Source organism: Vitis riparia, chromosome 1 (assembly GCF_004353265.1).
Source record: "Vitis riparia cultivar Riparia Gloire de Montpellier isolate 1030 chromosome 1, EGFV_Vit.rip_1.0, whole genome shotgun sequence".
NCBI classification, from domain to species: domain Eukaryota; kingdom Viridiplantae; phylum Streptophyta; class Magnoliopsida; order Vitales; family Vitaceae; genus Vitis; species Vitis riparia.
In genome coordinates, this window is record NC_048431.1 from 21726898 (window position 1) to 21750877 (window position 23980).

The window sequence follows — 23980 nt, forward strand, 5'->3', positions numbered from 1 at the left end:
ACAAATTAAGTGTTATTTACATTAATTTTCATTAACATCCTTGTGTTGCCACATCCATGATTAACTGCGATGTGTATGAACGCATTTTCAAGCGCTTCGATGAAGATGGTGATGGGAAACTCTCTCCTTCGGAGCTCCGATGCTGCTTGGGGACGATAGGGGAGGAGCTGCTGATGGAGGAGGCGCAGGAGGTGGTGGAGTCGATGGACTCGGACGGAGATGGGTTGCTGGGATTGGAGGAATTTGTGGGGTGGATGGAGAGAGAGGGTAAAGAGAGAAAGATGGAGGAGTTGAGAGAGGCCTTTAGGATGTATGAGATGGAAGGGAGTGGGTGTATTACTGCAAAGAGCTTGAAAAGGATGCTGAGTAGATTGGGGGAGTCAAGAAGTGTGGAAGAGTGCAGTGTTATGATCGGACAGTTCGATGTAAATGGGGATGGGGTTCTGAGCTTTGATGAGTTCAAGCTCATGATGCTTTAATATTGTTTGATACCTTCCACGTGAATTTTATATTCTTTTTAGATTTATAAACAGTGATTTGTATTCAAGATTCTTTCTACATATACAGAGGAATATGATTTTTCCTTTTTCTTTCCACTCTATAACATTCATATAACTATATATATATATATATATATATATATATATATATATATATATATATATATATATATATATATATGTTCTGTACATGATTGTTTGGGCCAATTAAACTCTCAAGGGTGTGTGGAACCCTGCACTAGTCTTGTTATATACGGTAATTCAACTGACTTTAAATTGAAGTTGGTGCTTTAACGCGTAGGGTTAATATGTTTAGTAACTTAAATTAAGTTAAATTAATTTATTAAACAATTCTATATCTTTTTAATATGCCAACCAGGGGAATTAAAACATTTTTCTCATTCATGCTAAGGAGTTAGTGAAAGCATGGATTGTGATGTTAACATGTAACAACTCGTGTTTAACTGCATGGATATTATTCGCTCTAAGTCCTAAGGGGTCCTTACAGCTTTAAAATGCATCTACATGGTTTAGAGGGATTTATATTTATATAGTGTCATAAATTTTCTCTCATATTCGATGTGAAGTATCATAAACACTTTCATACAAATACAACATTTTCGTTGTGTCTCATAAGATTACGAGACAAAACAGATAAACACCCCTTATGGGGTCAAACATACCCTCACACCATCGATGATCAATTATAATACAATTTGTAATGACATGTATATAACCATATAGATATTTTTTGCTCTGGAAATCGGATATGAGAGAAAGTTTATGACGTTATATATATAGAGGTTCTTCTTAATTCTGTAAACGCATTTTAAAATTGTGAAGGTCCCTTTGGATTCAAAGTTGATAATATCTATACGATTGGATGAGATTCGTTACCTAGCATCTTATTTTTTTAATTAATTTCCAACTAATTGTCACTATGATTAAATGAATCCCTTCATCTATAAAGAAAAGAAAAGGGGGTTGAGTTGGGAGCCTACAATTTCTCTTATTGTGGATGTTTTCTGGATGTATTATTGAATAGTCATAGAAGTGCCTTCTTAACTGTCAATAAAATTACATTTGATCTCATTGTAACCATATTGAGAAGTCGAGACATGACTCATATTGTAAACTCTCTCTAGAAGTTGACTACAAACTTATTTGGTAAATTACAATAGTAAAAGAAAAAGAAAACAAAATATGCACCTAGCCCAAAGTTGGATGAGATTTACTTTTGTGAATATTAACATTAAGACTATGTTTGGTTCGTAGAACATTTGAGAGAAAGAAAATAGGTAAGAAAATAAATAAGAAAAAAAAAAGTTAAGGAAAAAAAAAAAAGAGTTGAAGTTGATAAATTATTTTTATTTACTATTTTAAATTTATTTTATTTATTTTAACTCATCATTATAAAGATTAAATAATTTAAAATTTAAAAATGTATAAGTTCTTAATTAATTTTAATTATATTTAATTTTTTTGAAAATTCTTTCTAGAACAATCAAATATAAGAAAATTATTTTTCTTGATATTTTTTTCTTTTCTTAATACTTTTCGTGCACCAAATATAACCTAAAAGTATTTTTATTTTTTATATAAAATATCACATAAAATTTTATAAAATCTATCCTATTATTAAACAAATCAAGGGTCTGTTTAAAAATAAATAAATAAATTATTTTCCATGGGTGTAAATATCTCAAAAAGATAATAAAAAAGCCACATTTAATTTACTAATATAAAAAAGTCCACACCCGAAAATCTTTTCCACCTCATGTCTAGGCAGATAGAAGGGAGAAAGAGACCAAAAAGACTAACTAGCTTTCTGTGGCGGTTGAGTGTTTTGACCGTTGTAGATGTAATTCTATCGCAATTTAATCCAGGTAGCTTCTCACTTTCTTCCCCCAAAAAATCCATCAATTACGCACTCCCTGACACCGTGATCCATGCTTTCTTCTTCTCATCTTCAACTTCAAAACTTCCAAGTTCCAATCCTTTTACGCGTCTCATAAAGCTATATATGGACTCACAAATTGTTATTCACAACACTCCAAGAATCCAAGTTCTTGCGGTAAGCAGCCATGATTAACTGCAGCATATATGAACGCATATTCAAGCGCTTTGATGAAGATGGTGATGGGAAACTCTCTCCTTCGGAGCTTCGAAGTTGCGTGGGGATGATAGGGGAGGAGCTGCTGATGGAGGAGGCGCAGGAGGTGGTGGAGTCGATGGACTCAGACGGGGATGGGTTGGTGGGGTTGGAGGAATTTGTGGGGTGGATGGAGAGAGAGGGCGAAAAGAGAAAGATGGAGGAGTTGAGAGAGGCTTTTAGGATGTATGAGATGGAAGGGAGTGGGTGTATTACTCCAAAGAGCTTGAAGAGGATGCTGAGTAGATTGGGGGAGTCTAGAAGCGTGGAAGAGTGCAGTGTTATGATCGGACAGTTTGATGTAAATGGGGATGGGGTTCTGAGCTTTGATGAGTTCAAGCTCATGATGCTTTAATATTGTTTGATACCTTCCACGTGAATTTTATATTCTTTTTAGATTTATAAACAGTGATTTGTATTCAAGATTCTTTCTACATATACAGAAGAATATGATTTTTTTTTTCTTTCCACTCTATAACATCTAATATATATATATCCTGTACATGATTGTTTGGGCCAATTAAACTCTCAAGGGTAGGAATGACAATTTCACGAGTTTTTCGGGTCACCCGCCCCGACCCGATTAGAACGGGTATGGGAGCATAGAAATCAGGGATGAGACGGGTTCAGATTTTAAAAAAAAAAAACTTTGAATCAGGCGGGTTTAGTAACAATAATCCCCACCCCGTATATGAAATTAAGTTTACCCCCACCTATAAATATTTGCTTCCTATCCTTTCTGGTGTTCCTCTCCCGTTTTAGGTTTTTTTCTCTCATTTTAGGGTTCTCGTTCCTGGGGTTGTTGATGAGAACACAAGTGATGATGGAGACGGAGCTGTCCCAAATCACCTGAGACGACCTCATCATACTAGATTGCCTCAACCCCTTTTTGTACCAGTTTCCAGTGTGAAGAAATGGCTTCCGCAAATGCCTCCCATCCTCGTTCTCCTCCCTGAAACTCATCCCTAATCTGCAATCAGCAACTCAAGTGTTCGTCAAAATGCTAAAAGATGGTGTGTTTTGGACAGTTGGAGTACTCAATGTAGAAATCCATCAGATAATCCATCCGAAATTGCCATTTTCTCCATGGGAATCGTTTTAGGTATTTTTTTTTTTTTTGGAATTTTGATTTTTTGGTTTGGGGTGTTTTTTTGTCAGTTTCTGGGTAAAATATGAGAGATTTGAATGTTGATTTGTTTGTTTTGGGGTGTTTTTTTTTGTTAATTTCTAGGCAAAAGATGAGAAATTTGTTGGTGATATTTGGGATTGTCCAGATTTGTAATCTGGTGGCAACAAGGTGGTCTTTTTGCTAATTTATTTTCCTCATTTCAACAGTCTGTAACTCATTGTTTTCACCTGTTTTTGGGCAACCCGGGTCGGAACAGCTGGGGATGGGATTTTGATCATTATTTCAAAACGGGGATGAGATTACATACCCCGCCCCGTCCCGGGTTTGGGACGGGGATGAGATTTGTTTTGAATAAACGGGACGGGGTTGGGATGAGGGCGACCCGTCCCGAACCCGCCCTGTTGCCATTCCTACTCAAGGGTGTGTGGAACCCTACACTAGTCTTGTTATATACGGTAACTCAACTGACTTTAAATTGAAGTTGGTGCTTTAACGCGTAGCGTTAATATGTTTAGTAACTTAAATTAAGTTAAATTAATTTATTAAACAATTCTATATCTTTTTAATATGCCAACCAAGGGAATTAAAGCATTTTTCTCATTCATGCTAAGGAGTTAGTGAAAGCATGGATTGTGAAGTTAACATGTAACAACTCGCGTTTAACTGTATAGATATTATCCGCTATAAGTCCTAAGGGGCCCTTACAACTTTAAAATGTATCTACATGGTTTAGAGGGATTTATATTTATATAGTGTCATAAATTTTCTCTCCTATTCAATGTGGGGTATCATAAACACCCCCATGCAATACAACATTCTCATTGTGTTCCATAAGATTACGGGGCAAAACAGATAAACACCCCTTATGAGGCTAAACATACCCTCACACCATCGATGATCAATGCTTTCTTCTTCTCATCTTCAACTTCAAAACTTCCAAGTTGTAATCCTTTTACGCGTCTCATAAAGCTATATATGGACTCACAAATTGTTATTCACAACACTCCAAGAATCCAAGTTCTTGCGGTTAAGCAACCATGATTAACTCCAGCAGATATGAACGCATATTCAAGCGCTTTGATGAAGATGGTAATGGGAAACTCTCTCCCCAACATAATCAACATCGGTTTGTGTTCTCACTATTTTCCCATTACTAAAACAAACTATTATCACTGTTAAATTAGACATAGTTTACCTGTAGAAGAAGCAAAAAAAATCAAATCAATTTCATTTTTAACCACAAAATTACACAATAGAAAACATCAGTAATAACATCAATTTGTAATGAAATAACAAATAACAATAATAGGGTATGTTATTAACAATAATCAAATAACAAATAACACCTTAATATCCAAATAATTCAATGTTTTTTATTAATAATATTTTCTTATTATTTATTACCATTAAAATTGAATAAAAAGTTGTTATTTTTCCATTAACAATTAAAATGTCTTTGTTTAAGCTACCCAAATTAAGTGGGAAAATATTTTAAATTTATTCAAAATTTGATTTTATATAAGTTTCAAAAATGGATGTAATGTGTACATATTCAACATAATTAATAGTTACGACTATAAATATTTTAATATTTTCCATTAAAATAATTAAAAAAGAGAAAGCGGAATAGTTAATACACTTTTGCTTATGTTTGGTTAATTTTTAAATTTTTAAATTTAATTAAATTTCTACAATTTATAATTTAATAAGTTAAATTTGAAGTAAAAACTAATATTTTCTATATATTAAATTTGTTTTTAGTGTTTTTTATTTTTATTTTTTTATAACTATTGAGTTCTTCAAATATCTTATAATCTTTAGGAGTCTATCTCGATCTTATAGATTTTTGCCTCTATGACCTAAAATGTTTATAAAAATATTCTAAATAATTTTCCTTATTTTATGAGGAAATATGATATCACAATAATAAATTAACTTATAAAATATTTTATACAATATTCTTTACAAAAGGGAATTTATACTAATTGAGAATTTGATACACTTTCTAATATAGGATACAATTCAAAAGCTAACCAATAATTACAAGCAATTTTCATGGTTTGGAGATCCAGCCTAGGTTCTACATGTCTTTTTACAGTTTTATAAAGTTGTTAGCATTTGTAGAGGTGCTATTAAATGTTCCACATGCCATTAAATGATTCGAGTTCTAGGAGCCCTAGAGTTTGGTCATGATTCGAGTTCTAAGAGCCTTGTAATGGGAAAGAGATTGTTATATGTGCAATAGTATTATCTTTAGAAAAATGATGATTGAAAATTGACACACTCAGATCTCCTTAATCTTAATAATTTTTTTTAAATATATATCTATATATATATATATATATATATATATATATATATATAATAAAAAGTATATATTTTTTTAGAGGAGAAAAAGAAAGAAAAATAAATTTAAGAATCACTTCCAATTTTATAAAGTTAATAAATTATGAAAACAAATTTAAAAATAATTTGAAAAACTTAAGCATTTGTAATGATGGTTTCTCAGTAAAACTAGTAATTATAATAAATAAGAAGATAAAATATTTTAATAATAAACAAGTAATTATAACTCATAACCCTAAGGATTTATTAGGAAGTGTTTTGAAAATAGTTTTAAATTTGATTCTATTTGTAATATTTTTTTAGAATAAAGACATGTTTTCTTGTTTTTCAAATATTTATTAAAAATGTATTTTATTTATAATATTTTATCTATCAAAAACTTGTGTTTGAAAACAATTAATAACTATACACAATTTGATATTTTTTAGTTTTCATAATAATAATAATAATAATAATAATAATAATAATAATAAGTGATATATATATATATATATATATATATATATATATATATATATATATATATATATATATATATATATATATATATATATATATATATATATATATATATATATTCCTTTGTGGTTTTTTTGATTTATTTTAATTTTCTTCTATTTTTAATTTCTTTTTGTTCCCACTCGATTTTTAAACAAGTGTATTATGATTAATTTTTAATTTTTTATTAAAAAAAGGAAAATAAAAAAGTGGATTGTGATTAATTTTTAATTTTTATTAAAAAAAGTGAAAATAAAAAATAATTAAACAAATAATTTTATATTAAAAAATTCAATCAATTTTCAAAATTTTAAAATTATAAAAATTAATTCAAAAATAATTATCAAATATCCCTCAAAGAAAGTTAAAATAATTTCTTTATGCGCTTTCCAGACCATCCTTTTCGGCAACCTTCCCTACCCTCCATCTTGTCCTCTTTCTATCATCAAAACAAAAAAATTTCAAGCTTCAACTAGCAGAGATGAGAGAAGTGAGAGAGATGAGAGATCCACAATATTCCCATGACAACTATAAAAGGTCGGGCAAGCCAAGGGCCTATTCCACCAACATGCAGGTGAGTAGGGTGCCATACCCTCCTCCTCGCTCCAGTAGAACCTCCGTTTCCAAAAACTATTATTATGAGGACTTCTCGTCTTCATCATGAGGATTCAGTGATCCCGAGATCAAGAGAAGGAAGAGGATCGCGCTGTATAAGGCTTATGGCGTCGAGGGAAAGATGAAGGCCTCCTTGAGAGGTGGGTTTTGTTGGGTTAAGAACAGAGCTAGAAGATTTTTTTTTATTATTTTTTAAATTGGGAAAAATCAAAGAATTTGCATTTGGGTAAAAAATTTGTTATTTTTGCATGACCTGTACTTTTTCTTCCTCTTCGAACCCTAACCCACCATCGCCCAAATTCGAAATCTAGCCAAACCCCCAATGTACAGAAACCAATTTCCTTTAGTGCTCTTATCTCTCTCTGTCAATCTTTCTTTTTTTTCTTCTCCATCATTTTTCGGTGTTTTTTTTTTCTTCCGTTCACAAGTAGAAACCACAAAAAACAACTTGAGATTTTTAAAATTTTCAAAGGTTGTTTTTAATTTTTCGTTTTCCTCTGTTTGGTTAGTAAGAAAGCTAAGGAAAATAAGGGAAAAAAACTTACCTAGCCACTACAAGATGTTGCTAGTGGAGCTGCTGATGGAAGTCGTAGATGGTAGGAGCCGCAGGTGGTGGGAGCCGTAGAGAAGAGAAAAAAATAGTTAGGGTTTCTTTGTTGAATGATTTTGGATGAAAAATTGGGTCTTCAGAGTAGTGGATTGCTAATGTGGATTCAAAAGACTAGTTTGACAAATAATTTGAAAGATGTATTAGTTTGGTTTTGTTTTTTTTTTTTTTAAGTAAACACTACTTTGGCTACAAACTCCAACAACTCTATCTACTCCTTTTATGCGTCCCCACAACAACTATATATATGCACACGCAAGGTGTTCATCCTCACATCTTCACATCTTACTACAAATTAAGTTTTATTCACATTAATTTTCATTAACATCCTTGTGTTGTGACAACCATGATTAACTGCAATGTGTATGAACACATTTTCAAGCGCTTCAATGAGGATGGTGATGGGAAACTCTCTCATTCGGAGCTCCGACGTTACTTGGGGACGATGGGGGAGGAGTTGCTAATGGAGGAGGTGATGGAGTCGATGGACTCGGACGGAGATGGGTTGCTGTGATTGGAGGAATTTGTTGTGTGGATGGAGAAAGAGGGTGAAGAGAGAAAGATGAAGGAGTTGAGAGAGGCCTTTAGAATGTATGAGATGGAAGGGACTGGGTGTATTACTGCAAAGAGCTTGAAGAGGATGCTGAGTGGATTTGGGAAGTCAAGAAGTGTGGAAGAGTGCAATGTTATGATCGGACAGTTTGATGTAAACAGGGATGGGGTTCTGAGCTTTGATGAGTTCAAGTTCATGATGCTTTAATCTTGTTTGATACCTTCCATGTGAATTTTGTATTCTTTTTAGGTTTATAAGAGTGATTTGTATTCAAGATTCTTTCTACATACAAAAGGAATATGATTTTTTTCTTCTCTCCGGTTTATAACTCTAGAGATAAAAATTTTAGTGGATTAAATTATCACTAATTTGGTCTTCAAAAATTGATAAATAAATAGATAAGTGAATAAATAAAAATAGATATCCTCTTATGGATAACTTTCCTAAAAAAGAAACTAATCTCCAACTATAAAAATGCTAATAATAAATATATTATTATTATTATTATTATTATTATCATGTTAATACATCATTAGAAGTTGCTAAAATCAAGAAACTAAATCCATTAATTGAGGAATTCAAAATTCAAATTCTCTATCTTCACGTATAAATAGAGGTGACTTCTTTCAAGAAAAAGATAGAGAAATTAAAAAATAAAAAAATCTAGAAAGGAAAATCTTAAGGAGAAAATCCAAAGGTGATTTCAGAATCATCAAATCTCCTTGACTGCTACATGCGTTCTTCACCATTAAACGAGTCCATTTAGGAATAAGCCACTTGTGTCCCTCGATTGATCTTCGAAATCAAGAAAACGTCATCATCGTTTTTCAAATTGTGGTCAAAGCGAAAGAATCGGAGGGAAAATATTCATTTGTAAAGAATATTATATTTGAGATTGTACCCACAATATTTTTAATTTCAATAAATATTTTGTTCGCATTATTTTCCTATTTGTTTTACTAATTTTACAAAATTTGTGCGTACAATAACATTTATATATATATATATATATATATATATTCTGTACATGATTGTTTGGGGCAAACCCTGAAGGGTGTTTAGACCTGCACTAATCTTGTTATATACGACGATGATGACAAGTTTTACTAATCAGGGGACTAGGATTCTAAGAAAGAAGAACTCAACTGACTATGAATGGAAGTTGGTGCTTTAATGCATAGTGTTAATATGCTTAATAACAGCTCTAAAGGTCTGTTGTTTAGGAAAATAGCAACTCTAAAGGCCTCATCCCAATATTTTAGAGGCATAGGAGCTTTAGCTAATAAAGTGAGACCATTTTATACTATGTGACGATGCTTTCTCTCCGCAACCCCACTTTGTTCATGAGTATGAGGGCAAGAATTTCTATGAATTATACCATGAGATATTAAGAGATTAGTAAAAGCTCTATCTTATCCTCCCCAATCAGTTTGAATAGCCTTTATTTTATAACCAAGCTACAACTCAACCTGTGTTTTAAAAATTGAGAAAGTTTTAAGAGCATTTGACTTATGCTTTAACAAAAAAATCCAAGTGAAACAAGAGAATGCATCTATAAAGCTGATGTAATATCTATAGCCATTGGATGATAACATTGGAGAGGGTCCCCATAAGTCAAAGTGAACCAATTGTAAAGGTTTTGTGTAGGTTGTATCAGACAATCTAAAAGGAAACTTATGAATTTTACCAAAGCAACAAGCTGAACAAAAAGAATGAGAATTTGAATCAAGAAGAGGTATTTTGCAATTTGTGAGTACAACTTTTACAACTTTCTTAGAAGGGTGGCCTGATCTATCATGCCACAAATCATACAATGAACATGAATGAGAGAGAACAGGTACATGTAAGGCAATGATAGATGGTGCTAGAATTAGGACCTTTGAAGAAGACAATGAAGGCTGCAATTGCTGGTTGAGATGAATTTGAACAGATGATGCTGGAACTGGGACCATTGAGAAAGACAACAAAGGCTGCAACTGTTGGTTGAGATGAATTTGAGTGTGGTCAAAGACATATAATCCATTTTTAAGTTTTCCCTTCAGTAGCACAGTTTTAGAAGTCCGATCTTTCACAAAATAGGAATGTGAGTGAAATTCAAAGAAAACATCATTATCATAAGCGAACTTCGAAACACTAAGTAAATTTTTTGTTATAGTTGGGACATGTAAGAGTTGCTTAAGAGAAAGAATTTTAGAAGTATAAGGAGAGGAAAAGACAGATTGACCAACATGCTTAATGGATAAACCCATACCATTTCCAATATGAACTTGATCTGATCCATAATATTCGGCCTTAGTCACCAGGTTTGTAGCATCAAAAGTAACATGGTTAGAAGCTCATGAGTTAGGATACCGATTGGTATCATTGACAACTTTTGGTGTAACAAACATGGTTATCATTTGACCTCCTGCACCTTGTAATTGGCTTTGAATAGAAGATTGTTGATTTTAGAATCGAGATGGTCCTATGAAACTCTTATCAAAATGATAATAATAGTTCATCACCACATGCCCAATCTTTCCACAAAGTTGACATTGAGGTTTGTTTTGAGACCAAAAACCTCTCCCACCAAATTGACCATTAAAGTGGCCTCCACAACCTCTTCCTCGATTGGCAAAACCAAAACCTCCTCTAGCATTGTTCTGAAAATTGCCCTTTTTACCATAGAAAGACTGACCACTAAAGGTGTTTGGACCACCAAAGTTGGAATTGGAATTTTATGTAAAACCATTAGTATACCCTTTTTATGCTTTGCTGAGAGTTTTGACCAGTAATAACAATATTTGCTAAGCTAGGTTGTGCAAAATCTAACTCCTTATTCTTCTTTTCTATCCTAGCTTCTTGAGCTAACAACAAGGATTCTATATCATCAACTGTATAAGGGTCTATGCGTGATTCAATTGAAAGAATAAAGTTGTCATAATCTAGTGATAAACCCTCAAAGATGACATCAATGTGTTCTTTTTCAAACATTGAATGGCCAACTAATCCTAGCAAATCAATACAACCTCTAATCTCTAACAAATATTCATTCATAGTTAGAATGTCTTTTCTGGTGTTTCTCAATTGTGTTTTAAATTGAGACACTTTGCTTGAATTTGAACAACAAAATATCTTTCCAAAGTTCGCCATACCTGAGCAGAGTTCTCACAGTTTACCATATGTGTAAGAATCCCTTCAGACATTGAAGAAAGAAGCCAAGACAACAATAACTGATTTTGTTGTTCCCAATCAAGAAATTCTGGATTAACATTGTCCATTCTTCATCTCTTTGCGTAAGAAACTCCAATACTGGGGGTTCTATCCCAAACACAAAATTTTGTAGTTTGTGCCCTTGAATTGCTGCAAGAACTTGCTTTCGCCAAAGCAAGAAGTTGTTGTTATCCAATCGAACCGAAATAGAGTGACTAAAGGAAACAAGGATGAACCTTGCAGTAGATGATGAGGCTCCACCCATGGTGGAAATTGAAGAGCTCCCCATTGCTGGTATTTCAAAGCTCTAATACCATATTAGGATTTAAGAAAACAAAGGAAAACAGGGGATTTTGGATTGAAGAAAAACAGAGGACTTATTATTCACCCTATTGAAATTGGTTACAAGAGCTTCTTTAAATAGAAGCTTATAACAGACTATGAAATTACCTGTGAAATTACCTTCTTAACTTCTATCAGACTAACTACTCAAACTAAAAACTAAGCCAACAATTTACAAGTTAACCATTGGCCTTAACAATGATAGAATGGGAGCTCTAATGGTACGAAAGGCCAAGAAGACATATTCAAAAATTCTCTACCTAGCAAGTAAGGAGAAGTAGGTTCGAAGGAAGACGGGAGAGAATAAGGTAAACTGACCAGGCCTAGCCTATAGTCTAGTTCTCAGGTAAAAGGTATAGAATTCTTACCCGATAGTATTAGTCGAGTGAGTACTTGTTAAATAAGCAAAATTATAGGAAAAATATACCAACAAATATTTTGTATTAAAATAATTGTAGGTACACAATCTGAAGAATGGTAATGAAAAATGTTCTCTTAGAGTTGTAGATCAATTGAGGACTTAAAGTGATTTACTCTCGAATGATTTTGTAAAGTGTTTTGTGTTTGTGAAACATTTTTCTCGTGCGAACTTGTTTTTTCACAACCTTCTCCATCGGAGAAAGTCACGGTTGTTTGTAAATGAAGTTAGAGTTTGTTAGAGTTTCCCAAGATTTGATTACTTAATTCAATAAATTTGGTTTAATAGCTTATTTCCTACATTTAACAAATTTATCAATTAATAATACTATATTTATTTCTAATTCTATTTTGACTTCAATAGAGATTTGTTTCCTTTATTTATGAAATTTGTAAACAAAAGAATATTTATTTCTAATTCTCTCTTGATTTCAATTATTGGGTTTGATTTTATTTTGTAATTTTATAAATTTCATCATGTGACCTTTTTAAATTTCATGTCAAGTCTTTAATGTCTAGGGCTCATCACTTATCAAACTCAAATTTTATTAAGTTAAAAAATCATAATTTTGAAGACTGATTTAATGATAATTTAATCTATCAAAATTTTTAATGTATATAATATCATAGAATAAGAAATGCTTTTATTAAGGCTATGTTTGGCTCTAGCAAATTTGAGAAGAAAAATAAAGATAAAAATTAGAAAGAAAGAAAAAGTAAAAACAAAACAAATTTAAAAAATTAAAGTCTATAGATTATTTTTATATATTATTTTAAATTATCTTATTTATGTTAACTTTTTTATAAAATTGATTAAATAATTTAAATATATATAAATTTTTAATTAATTTTAATTCTAATTGATTTTCTTTTGTATTAAAGTACACATGAAAAAGTCAATATCCAGATAATGATGTAACTATTATTATTTTTTTTTAAATTTAACTAAATAAAAATTAACTAAAGTGTTATGAAAAAAAAATATTTACTAATATATTTAAAATATGTATATAATTGGGAAAAAGTTTATAAGTTATATATGTTTTTCATCCATGGAAGTGTGGAAGTGGGTAGAAAGTAGTGGAAGTGCGTAGAAGTTGATAAGTTGACTAAGTTTTGAAGTAGTTCAGAAGTTAACGTGTCATTCTGCTGGTTTCCAACCCAGGGCCACTATTTTTTTTTTAATTTTGTAACATCAAGTCTAAGTCTAACATGTCACGCGTTTGTTACGTCATTTCCACCTCATGTCCAGGCGGATTGAAAAAACAAAGGCCAGAAGAAAAGTATGCATTCACGAGGTGGGTTTGACCGTTCTACAGTAAAAATTCCAGCAAAAGGCCGAGCAATTTCTCCGTGATGTCCGGCTCCTCCAGAACTTTCTAGTAAAGTCTCGATTCTTCATTCTCAAAACCGCCATACCCAACAGCTCCATCTGCACCTTTTACGCATCCCTACAACTGCTATATATATGCACACACAAATTGTTCATCCACATATCTTCACATTTGACTACAAATTAAGTTTTATTCACATTAATTTTCATTAAATCCTTGTGTGTTGCGACAGCCATGATTGACTGCAGCATATATGAACACATATTCAAGCGCTTTGATGAAGATGGAGATGGGAAACTCTCTCCTTCGGAGCTTCGACGCTATGTGGAGACGATAGGGGAGGAGCTGCTGATGGAGGAGGCGCAAGAGTTGGTGGAGTCGATGGACTCGGACGGGGATGGGCTGTTGGGGATGGAGGAGTTTGTGGGGTGGATGGAAAAAGAGGGTGAAGAGAGAAAGATGGAGGAGTTGAGAGAGGCCTTTAGGATGTATGAGATGGAAGGGAGTGGGTGTATAAGTGCAAAGAGCTTGAAGAGGATGCTGAGTAGATTGGGGGAGTCAAGAAGTGTGGAAGAGTGCGGTGTTATGATCGGACAGTTTGATGTAAACGGGGATGGGGTTCTGAGCTTTGATGAGTTCAAGCTCATGATGCTTTAAAATTGTTTGATATCTTGTATGTGAATGTTGTATTCTTTTTAGATTTAAAGAGTGGATTGTATTCGAGATTCTTTCCATACATAGGATTTATCATTACTTAAAATAACAACAAAATATTTACCATAAAAACAATTAAATATGACATTATCTTAGATTTTGAAAAAATTGTTTAATTTAACTTATTGTTTTACATTTTTCTTTGCTAACCAAATCATACACAAAAAATAAAATAAAAATTAACATGCTTCGGTTATCAATATAATCTTTATATCTACTAAGTGCACTAATATTTAAAAAAACTACTTATAAAAAGAAACGAGAAAGAGTATAATGATAAAACTCTAAAAAAAAAACACTTCTTAATTGCTATTGTATTTTCTAAATAACATCATCAACCAGCTCCACCTTCAACATTTTGAGCAAAACATAATAAAACTAATTAATGTTAACTTTAAATTATAATATTAAGTTATTTTATAAAAAAATGTGGATCATCTTAATTGAAAGATTCCTCTTTAATCCTCTAATTAAAACACTTCATCGTCTTATTTATTATCATTATTGAAACTAAATAAAAACCCTATTAGTTACTATCAATGACAAAATAAAATTTAAAATATTAAAAATTACAATTAAAACTAAAAAAATTAATAATAAATAATGCCAAAACAAAATATTGTTTTTCTACCTCAAAATTTTTTTAAAAATAGTTTTCTATTAAAAGTTTGTCACTTTATCAATACCTATAATTTCATATAAAAAAAATATTTTGATGGATATTTCAATCTAACTCTACATCGTTAATATATATGTATTGCATCCGATAATAATGGTGAATTTATTTTTATTTAATTAAATATTTTTTTATTACATGTGAAATCATTATAACAAAACCCTTTTAAATTTAATTATTCCATTTGAATAAATTGATTTTACTTACAAAAAAGAACGAAAAATATGATATTTGATGTTTGAAAATATCCATAAATCAAGTTGAAAGTCGTGGGGTCGGTGTTTAAAAATTCTATCTTTGTACTTTTAAAAACTAATTTTAAAAAGGATGGAACTTTAATATGCTTAATAACATAAATTAATTTATCAAACACTTACAAAATTTTCTAATATTTTAAGTATGATAAACAATTTATTTTTCCATCTTATGTAAAAAAAAAAATATTTGCTAATGTATTAAAAATAAATGTAATTGGGAAAAAGCTTGTAAGTCGTGTCATTCATCCGAGGAGTCAGTGGCAGTGTGAAGAAGTTGATAGGAAGTCTGAAAGACCAGTTCTGAGTCTTTTGACTTTAGCTGCTTGTTCTACAGAAGACCACTATTTTGTTTGTTTGTTTGTTTTTTTTTTTTATGTTTTAATTTTGTAAACACACCAAGCCTAAACACGTTTCTCGTTTGTCGCATCATATCCACCTCATGTCCGAGTGGATTGAAAAAGCCAAAGGCTAGAAGAAAAGTATTCGATTCTTAGTAAAGTCAATACGCACTCCGTGACGTCTCCTCCAGAACTTCCTAGTAAAGTCTCCATTCTTCACTCTCAAAATCTCCATACCCAACAGCTCCATCTACTCCTTTTATGCGTTCCCACAACAGCTATATATATGCACACACAAAGTGTTCATCCTCACATCTTCACATCTTACTACAGATTAAGTGTTATTCACATTAATTTTCATTAACATTCTTGTGTTGCGACAGCCATGATTAACTGCAATGTGTATGAACGCATTTTCAAGCGCTTCGATGAAGATGGTGATGGGAAACTCTCTCCTTCGGAGCTCGGACGCTGCTTGGGGACGATAGGGGAGGAGCTGCTGATGGAGGAGGCGCAAGAGTTGGTGGAGTCGATGGACTCGGACGGAGATGGGTTGCTGGGATTTGAGGAATTTGTGGGGTGGATGGAGAGAGAGGGTGAAGAGAGAAAGATGGAGGATTTGAGAGAGGCCTTTAGGATGTATGAGATGGAAGGGAGTGGGTGTATAACTGCAAAGAGCTTGAAGAGGATGCTGAGTAGATTGGGGGAGTCAAGAAGTGTGGAAGAGTGCAGTGTTATGATCGGACAGTTTGATGTAAATGGGGATGGGGTTCTGAGCTTTGATGAGTTCAAGCTCATGATGCTTTAATCTTGTTTAACATCTTTTTTCTGAATGTTGTATTTTTTTTTTAGATTTAAGAAGAGTGGTTTGTATTCAAAAATTAAGATACTCCTCATTGCTTTCCTCGTGCACATGGTGGAGAAAATACTCCCTGTTCTATATTTGATTTTGCATAAAAATTCATTTTACGGCAAAGAGCAGGTGTGATAAAATTTAAGTTGATTTTTAAATTAAATTGTTAATTCAAATCATTTTCTCTCTTTGTTTGTAAAATATTCATATTAAAAATATTATAAAAATACATAATATTATTACATAAAATAATAATGAAATATATATCATGGAAAAAATGAAGTATTAAATTATTTTATATTTTTAAAAAGTTATTTAGTCTAAGTTATTGTTTTGCATTATTTTAACTTTAAATTATATAGAATTAATTTACCAATATGCCTAGACCCCATTTGAAATAGAGTTTAACTTTTGCCCTAATAATAAATAAGTAGAAGTATATATAAGTATTATTGGTGTAATTGAATTTTACATTTTGGAATGATATCTATCCCCGCAAATTTAGGCAGTCTTGTAAAATAAGTAAAACTATTGAAAAAATATGAGAATAAAAATTTTGCATTAAAATAATTATCGGGGTGCACAATCCATAGGACGATAATGAATTGGAGTTGAAGATCAATTAAGGACCTTATTTTTTTTTTTTTTTAAGTGGGAAGTTGTTTTTCACAATTTTATCACTGAAGGAAGTTATCAATATTTGTTAGTGAAGTTAGAGAATAAAATTTGGAATACCGAAGATTTGATTATTTAATTCAAGAAGTTTGGTTTCTTAAAGTTAACAACTTGTCTAATTTATTTAGGAAATTAGTCAATAAGAGAATATTTATTTTCAATTTTCTTTTGATTTTGTCTTTTTTTATTGAGGAAATTTGTTAATAAAAAATATATATTTCTAATTCTCTCCTAAACTTTAATGATTTGATTTAATTTTATTTTCTAATACTTCTAAATTTCATGAGGTGTCACATTTGAATTAAGGAGTTACAATTTTGAAGAATAGTTTAGTGGTAATTTCATGCACCAAATTTGTTATATCTACATTATCATCAATATTTTCAGAATTGGATCGGTCATTAAACCAGAAAAGTTATTGGTTCATGGTTTACTGGTTGGACTAGCGAGCCAACCGCGGTTGAACCAATGTCGTCATAAATTTATATTTTATTATTTTATATATTATTAAAATTTTTAAAATTACAAAAAATAATAAATTTTATCTAAATTTTTACAATATCTATCAAAATTATGATCAACAAATAAAAATAATACATTAAATAATAAATATAAAAGTAATAAAATCAAAAAAATCAAAAAAAAAAAAATCAAATGTTGGAGTAGCTACTGCCACTGCACAGGCCGAGGAGGGGGGTGTGTGATCTACAGCGGGTGTCGCTAGGGTGGGGGAGATTTATAGCCGCTGGAGTGGGGGCTTACAACAGGGGAAGGGGATTGGGGGGGGGTGGTTATAGCTCGCCAGAGGGGGTTTATAGCGGCAGGGGGTGGCTTACCGGCTTGCAACAGCACGACGGGGAAGAGGCGACTCAAGCAACGGTCTTACGACCGGTGGAGGGAGATTTTGTATGGTGAAATGACCGATAGTGGGAGCTTGTCGCGGTGCGTGAGGGATATTTTCAGAACTGGATCGGTCATTAAACCAAAAAAGTTATTGGTTCACGGTTTACTGGTTGGACCAGCGATCCAACCGCGGTTGAACCAGTACCGTCATAAATTTATATTTTATTATTTTATATATTATTAAAATTTTAAAAATTACAAAAAAATAATAAATTTTATCTAAATTTTTACAATATCTATCAAAATTATGATCAACAAATAAAAATAATACATTAAATAATAAATATAAAAGTAATAAAATAAAATAAAATATTTTTTAAAAAAAATCAAATGTTGGAGCAGCTACTGCCACTGCACAGGCCGAGGAGGGGGGTGTGTGATCTACAGCGGGTGTCGCTAGGGTGGGGGAGATTTATAGCCGCTGGAGTGGGGGCTTACAACAGGGGAAGGAGGATTGGGGGGGTTACAGCTCGTCGGAGGGGGTTTATAGCGGCAGGGGGTGGCTTACCGGCTTGCAACAGCACGACGGGGAAGAGGCGACTCAAGCAACGGTCTTACGACCGGTGGAGGGAGATTTTGCATGGTGAAATGACCGATAGTGGGAGCTTGTCGCGGTGCGTGAGGGACGGGCGACAGCTGCTATGGTTTGGAGAGAGAGGGTTTGGAAAGAGGTTTTATATCCTCCAAAACAACGTTGTTTTGATACTAAAAAAAAATAAAATATTCGAACTGTCTGGTTCGAAGGGAAATGACCCGTTCGTTCGGTTCATCGGTCGAATCGCCAGTTCAGTCGGTCCGATCCTGGTTCAACCTATTTCCAGTCTAATTGACCAGATCGAACCAAAATCATGACCAGCCGACGATTGGACCTGCCTGTCCAGTCCGGTTTTTAAAAACATGATTATCATAAAATAAGAAATATTTTTATTAAGGTAATATTTAATTCTCCAAAAATTTGAGGGAAATAAAATAGATAGGAAAATTAAAAGAAAAAAAATAGATAATAGATTTAAAATCAATAAATTATTTTTATATATTACTTTAAACTTATTTAACTATTTTATATAAGGATTAAATAATTTTAAAATAATAAAGTTTCAATTAAACTTAATTATATTTGATTTTTTTTATAATAGAATCAAATATAAGAAAATTATTTTTTAATATTTTTTATTTTTATAGTATGAACACACACTTGGATAAGATTGAAAGTCGTGGGCCACGTTTAAAAATTCTATTCAAACAATACTAATTTTGATGGAAAACTCTTTTAAGAGGATTTTAACATGTTTAATAATTTAAATTAAGTAATTAAATCATATTAAATTATTAAATAATTAATTTATCAAATATTTCTAAATCTTTTAATCAAAATGAAAAAAATATTTGTTATATATATATATATATATATATATATATGTTCATCCACGGTGAGGAGTTACTGGTGGAATAGTGTAGAAGTAGATTGCTTGTCGGAAGCCCACTATTTTTTTTAAAAAACAAATTATTATTATTATTATTTTATTTTATTTTTAATTTTGTAACATGAAGTCTATCATGTTACTCGTCTGTCGCATCATTTCCACATCATGTCCAAGTGGATTGAAAAAGCAAACAGGCCAGAAGAAAAGTATTCATTTACGAGGAGGGTTTGACCCTCGTACAGTGGAATTCCAGCACAAAGCCTAGCAATTTCTCACTTTCTGCCTCCGAAACCTGCCAATACGCACTCCGTGACGTCTCCAACACTCGCTTCGCTTCATTCTCCGGAACTTCCTAGTAAAGTATCAATTCTTCACTCCCAAAATCTCTGTACCCAACAGCTCCATCTACTCCTTTTACGCGTCCCCACAACAGCTCTATATATGCACACACAAAGTGTTCATCCTCACATCTTCACATCTTACCACAAATTAAGTGTTATTCACATTAATTTTCATTGATATCCTTGTGTTGCGACAGCCATGATCAACTGCAATGTGTATGAACGCATTTTCAAGCGCTTCGATGAAGATGGTGATGGGAAACTCTCTCCTTCGGAGCTCCGACGCTGCTTGGGGACGATAGGGGAGGAACTGCTGATGGAGGAGGCGCAGGAGGTGGTGGAGTCGATGGACTCGGACGGAGATGGGTTGTTGGGATTGGAGGAATTTGTGGGGTGGATGGAGAGAGAGGGTGAAGAGAGAAAGATGGAGGATTTGAGAGAGGCCTTTAGGATGTATGAGATGGAAGGGAGTGGGTGTATTACTCCAAAGAGCTTGAAGAGGATGCTGAGTAGATTGGGAGAGTCAAGAAGTGTGGAAGAGTGCAGTGTTATGATCGCACAGTTTGATGTAAATGGGGATGGGGTTCTGAGCTTTGATGAGTTCAAGCTCATGTTGCTTTAATCTTGTTTCATACCTTCCATGTGAAATTTGTATCCTTTTTAGGTTTATAAAGAGTGATTTGTACTAAAGATTCTTTCTACATGCAAGTGGAATATGATTTTTTCTTCTTTTCGGCCTATGACATAAAAATTTTTAGTGGATTAAATTACCACTAATTTAGTCTTCAAAAATTGATAAATAAATGGATAAGCAAAAATAAAATAGATATCTTCTTATGGACAAGTTTCATAAAAAAAAATAAAAAAAATTAATCTCCAACTATAAAAGGATAATAATAAGAATAATAATAAATATATTATTAATATTATTATCTTTTTGATAAAACCTTTCAAAGAGGAGAAGTTGCTAAAATTAAGAAATTAAATCATTTGAATTAAGAAACTAAAATAGGAGAATTCAAAATCCAAATTCCCTATCTTCATGTATGAATAGTGGTGACTTATTTCAAGAAAAAGAGGGAAAAATTCAAAAATTAAAAAGAAAATTTTAGGGAGAAAATACAAAAGCAACTTTGTACAAGAAAAGAGATTTCACATCAAAAGAAAAAGTTTTATCAAATCTCCCTATAAGTTTGATAAATGACAAAAGAATTGCTACATGCGTTTTTTCTCATTCAACAAGTTCATTCGAGAATAAGTCACTTGTGACCTTCGATTGATCTTTAAAATTAAGAAAACGTCATCATCATTCTTCAAGTTGTGGTTAAAGCAAAAAAATCGAAGAAAAAAAATATTATTTTGTAAAGAATATTATATTTGAGATTGTATACATAATATTTTTAATTTTAATAAATATTTTGTTTGTATTATTTTTCCATTTGTTTTACTAATTTTGCATGACATTTTATACCTACAATAACATTTATATATATGTTTTGTACATGATTGTTTGGGACAAACCTTGAAGGATGTTTGGACCTGCAATAATTTTGTTATATACGACGATGATGACAAGTTTTTTTGATTAAGGGACTAGGATTCTAAGAAAGAACTCAACTAACTCTGAATGGAAGTTGGTGCTTTATCGTCTTAATAACTTAAATTAAGTGATTAAATCATGTATTAAATTAATTTATTAAACAATTCTATATTTGTCTAATATGCCAACCAAGGGAATTAAAGCATCTTTCTCATTGATGCCAAGGAGTTAATGAAAGCGTGTAGAAGTACTCATGGAGTTAGCATGTTATTTTGTTCATTAGTTTCCATCTGAGACCTATGATTCAATGAATCGCTTCATCTATAAAGAAAAGAAAAGAAAAGGCGGCTGAGTTGAGCGCCCACAATTTCTCTTCCTGTGGGTGTTTTCTGAATGTATTATTGATCTCATTGCACACGCAGCAGTGACTTAACGACCTCATGTCCACGTGGATTGAGAAAGTAAAAGTCAAACGCTGTACATTTACGGGGGTTTTGACCGTTGCAGACTGAAATTCCACCAAACCTTTCAAACACGCACTCCCTGAATTTCCCAACACTCGCGTTTCCTAGTCCAAGTCTTCGTTCTTCACTCTAAAAAATGACCATATCCAACAGCTCTAGTCGGTTTACGCGTCCCCACAAAAGCTATGTACGTATTATATGCACACTCGCAAAGAGTGGATCTTCACATCTTCACTTCCTATTGCAAAGAGTTATCCACATTAATTTGCACTAACGTTCTTGTGTTGCGCAAGCCATGGTTAACTGCAGTGTCTTTGGATGCATTTTCAAGAAGATGGTGATGGAAAACTCTCTCATTTGGAGGTATGGCGCTGCATGGGTGATAGGGGGAGGAGCTGCTGCTAATGTAGGAGGCGTGATTTTTGGTGGAGTTGATGGACTCGGCGCGATAGTTGGAGTCGATGGACTCGAACGGAGATGGGCTGTTGGGGTTGGACGAATTTATGGATGGGGTGGATGGAGAGTGAGTGTGAATAGGGAATCACGGAGGTGTTGAAAGAGGGTTTTGGGATGTATGAGATGGAATCAAGGAAGCGTAATCCTATTACGGGTAAAGCTTTTAGGAAAATTATCAATGTGGTTCAACTCATAAGCCCATAAATGAACACCACATGGGAGGGGGAAGGGAGGAGGGAGGAGGGAGGAGGGTGAAGAGTGTTGAACAATATATATTGTGGATGTAAATGTTATAAATTTAAACTTATTAAATTCTCTCAAAGATATGAAGAGAATGCTAACAAGATTATTAGAAGCATATGAAAGTTGAGCAACAAACACTCCACCACTAGATTGTTGAAAGCAAATGCAAGTTGAACAACAACTCCACCAAGTGGGGATGACTAATCAACTAAGAAGGAATATAACTAATAGTTTTGAAAATAGTTAACGGTCATCATGCATTTACAATTTCTTCGATATAACAATAAACTAATAAAAAATAACAATAATTTACGAATATCTAAGTAAAATGACATTAAATATAATATAGAAAAACAATTCGAAAAGTGATAAAAAAACCATTGAAAAAATTATTCCAATTTAATAAAATTGAAATTACAACCATGTACTAGTTTCTTAATTCTGAAAACTAATGACAACATATATAAATACTTAAAATGAATTTTAGAATAAAGAACACGAAGAGATTGGAGAAATCATATTATAAGAGCTTTCCCAAAAGGTTGATGAAGGAACCTAGCAAAACAACCCTTGATTTTTTTCCCTTTATTTTTCGTCTTCCATAATTTTAACACCTTAAAAAAAATCTTAAATAAATGTTGGCTCTATTTGGGCTTGGAGACAGAAAAAGATAACAAAAAAAAGGTAAATATATTAGTTTAAGAAACTCTTCATGGACTAGTAGAACCTGCCCAACATAGATTGGGAGATTCAAGAAGCTTGGATGAGTGAATTGGTATGATTAAATGGTTTGATGTAATAGAGATGGTCTATAAAGATAAAAATATCAATTTTCATATGCATATATCAGTAATTAAATTTTATGGATATATCGAGAAATATCAATAAAATTGTTGACAAAAAAACATTGATAAAATGAAAATTGATCAAAATTTATAATTATTAAAAAAATAAAAAGAAAATTATATAAAATATAATAATATATATATATTGAAATTATGTTAATAAAAAAATTAATATATGTATAATAAATTTATAACGTTAGTTGGACAAACTTGAGAAATGATTATATATTGAATTTGAAACACATTAATATTAAATATAATAATATATTTAATTTGGATATACAAAAGAAAGTAATAGAAATGATAATATATCTATATAAGTATATTTTTATTTAAAGTATTTATAATTTCATTTATAAATTTATTATAAGAGGAAACTTAAAATGTATATATTTTCACGTGCTTAAGTTGTATAAAAGGAAAGTTGGTGTAGTGGCTTCTCTCTCAAGCACCCCCGGATTCAAAACTTCTTGTGTGGGCTTTTAAAATTATTTTTTTACTTTTGATTTCCTTTTTTTTTTTTTTTTTTTTTTTTTTCATATTATTGATTTTATTTTCATTTTTAT

General features: G+C 32.0%; 5 protein-coding genes and 1 pseudogene across 5 annotated transcripts; all 6 read left to right on the plus strand.

Annotated features, from left to right (window-relative positions):
• On the plus strand, positions 1–547 carry LOC117923883 (probable calcium-binding protein CML31). Its single transcript, XM_034842381.1, has one exon. It carries the CDS (start codon positions 57–59, stop codon positions 477–479), a length of 423 nt encoding a protein of 140 aa, XP_034698272.1. The 5' UTR covers positions 1–56; the 3' UTR covers positions 480–547.
• A 2021-nt stretch (positions 548–2568) lies between these two features.
• Positions 2569–3075, plus strand: LOC117925125 (probable calcium-binding protein CML31). Its single transcript, XM_034843998.1, has one exon. It carries the CDS (start codon positions 2585–2587, stop codon positions 3005–3007), a length of 423 nt encoding a protein of 140 aa, XP_034699889.1. The 5' UTR covers positions 2569–2584; the 3' UTR covers positions 3008–3075.
• A 4031-nt stretch (positions 3076–7106) lies between these two features.
• On the plus strand, positions 7107–8714 carry LOC117921116 (annotated as a pseudogene).
• Positions 8715–13776: 5062 nt separating this feature from the next.
• On the plus strand, positions 13777–14408 carry LOC117924719 (probable calcium-binding protein CML31). The gene has a single exon (XM_034843442.1). The coding sequence runs from the start codon at positions 13920–13922 to the stop codon at positions 14340–14342; it is 423 nt and encodes a 140-aa protein (XP_034699333.1). The 5' UTR covers positions 13777–13919; the 3' UTR covers positions 14343–14408.
• Positions 14409–15966: 1558 nt separating this feature from the next.
• On the plus strand, positions 15967–16639 carry LOC117923408 (probable calcium-binding protein CML31). Its single transcript, XM_034841676.1, has one exon. It carries the CDS (start codon positions 16056–16058, stop codon positions 16476–16478), a length of 423 nt encoding a protein of 140 aa, XP_034697567.1. The 5' UTR covers positions 15967–16055; the 3' UTR covers positions 16479–16639.
• Positions 16640–19999: 3360 nt separating this feature from the next.
• On the plus strand, positions 20000–20606 carry LOC117923967 (probable calcium-binding protein CML31). The gene has a single exon (XM_034842498.1). The coding sequence runs from the start codon at positions 20066–20068 to the stop codon at positions 20486–20488; it is 423 nt and encodes a 140-aa protein (XP_034698389.1). The 5' UTR covers positions 20000–20065; the 3' UTR covers positions 20489–20606.
• The last annotated feature ends 3374 nt before the right edge of the window (positions 20607–23980 follow it).

Bases quoted from the DNA above. Each gene is read 5' to 3' on its own strand.
- LOC117923883 (XM_034842381.1), top strand. From the start codon at position 57: ATGATTAACTGCGATGTGTATGAACGCATTTTCAAGCGCTTCGATGAA.
- LOC117925125 (XM_034843998.1), top strand. From the start codon at position 2,585: ATGATTAACTGCAGCATATATGAACGCATATTCAAGCGCTTTGATGAA.
- LOC117924719 (XM_034843442.1), top strand. From the start codon at position 13,920: ATGATTGACTGCAGCATATATGAACACATATTCAAGCGCTTTGATGAA.
- LOC117923408 (XM_034841676.1), top strand. From the start codon at position 16,056: ATGATTAACTGCAATGTGTATGAACGCATTTTCAAGCGCTTCGATGAA.
- LOC117923967 (XM_034842498.1), top strand. From the start codon at position 20,066: ATGATCAACTGCAATGTGTATGAACGCATTTTCAAGCGCTTCGATGAA.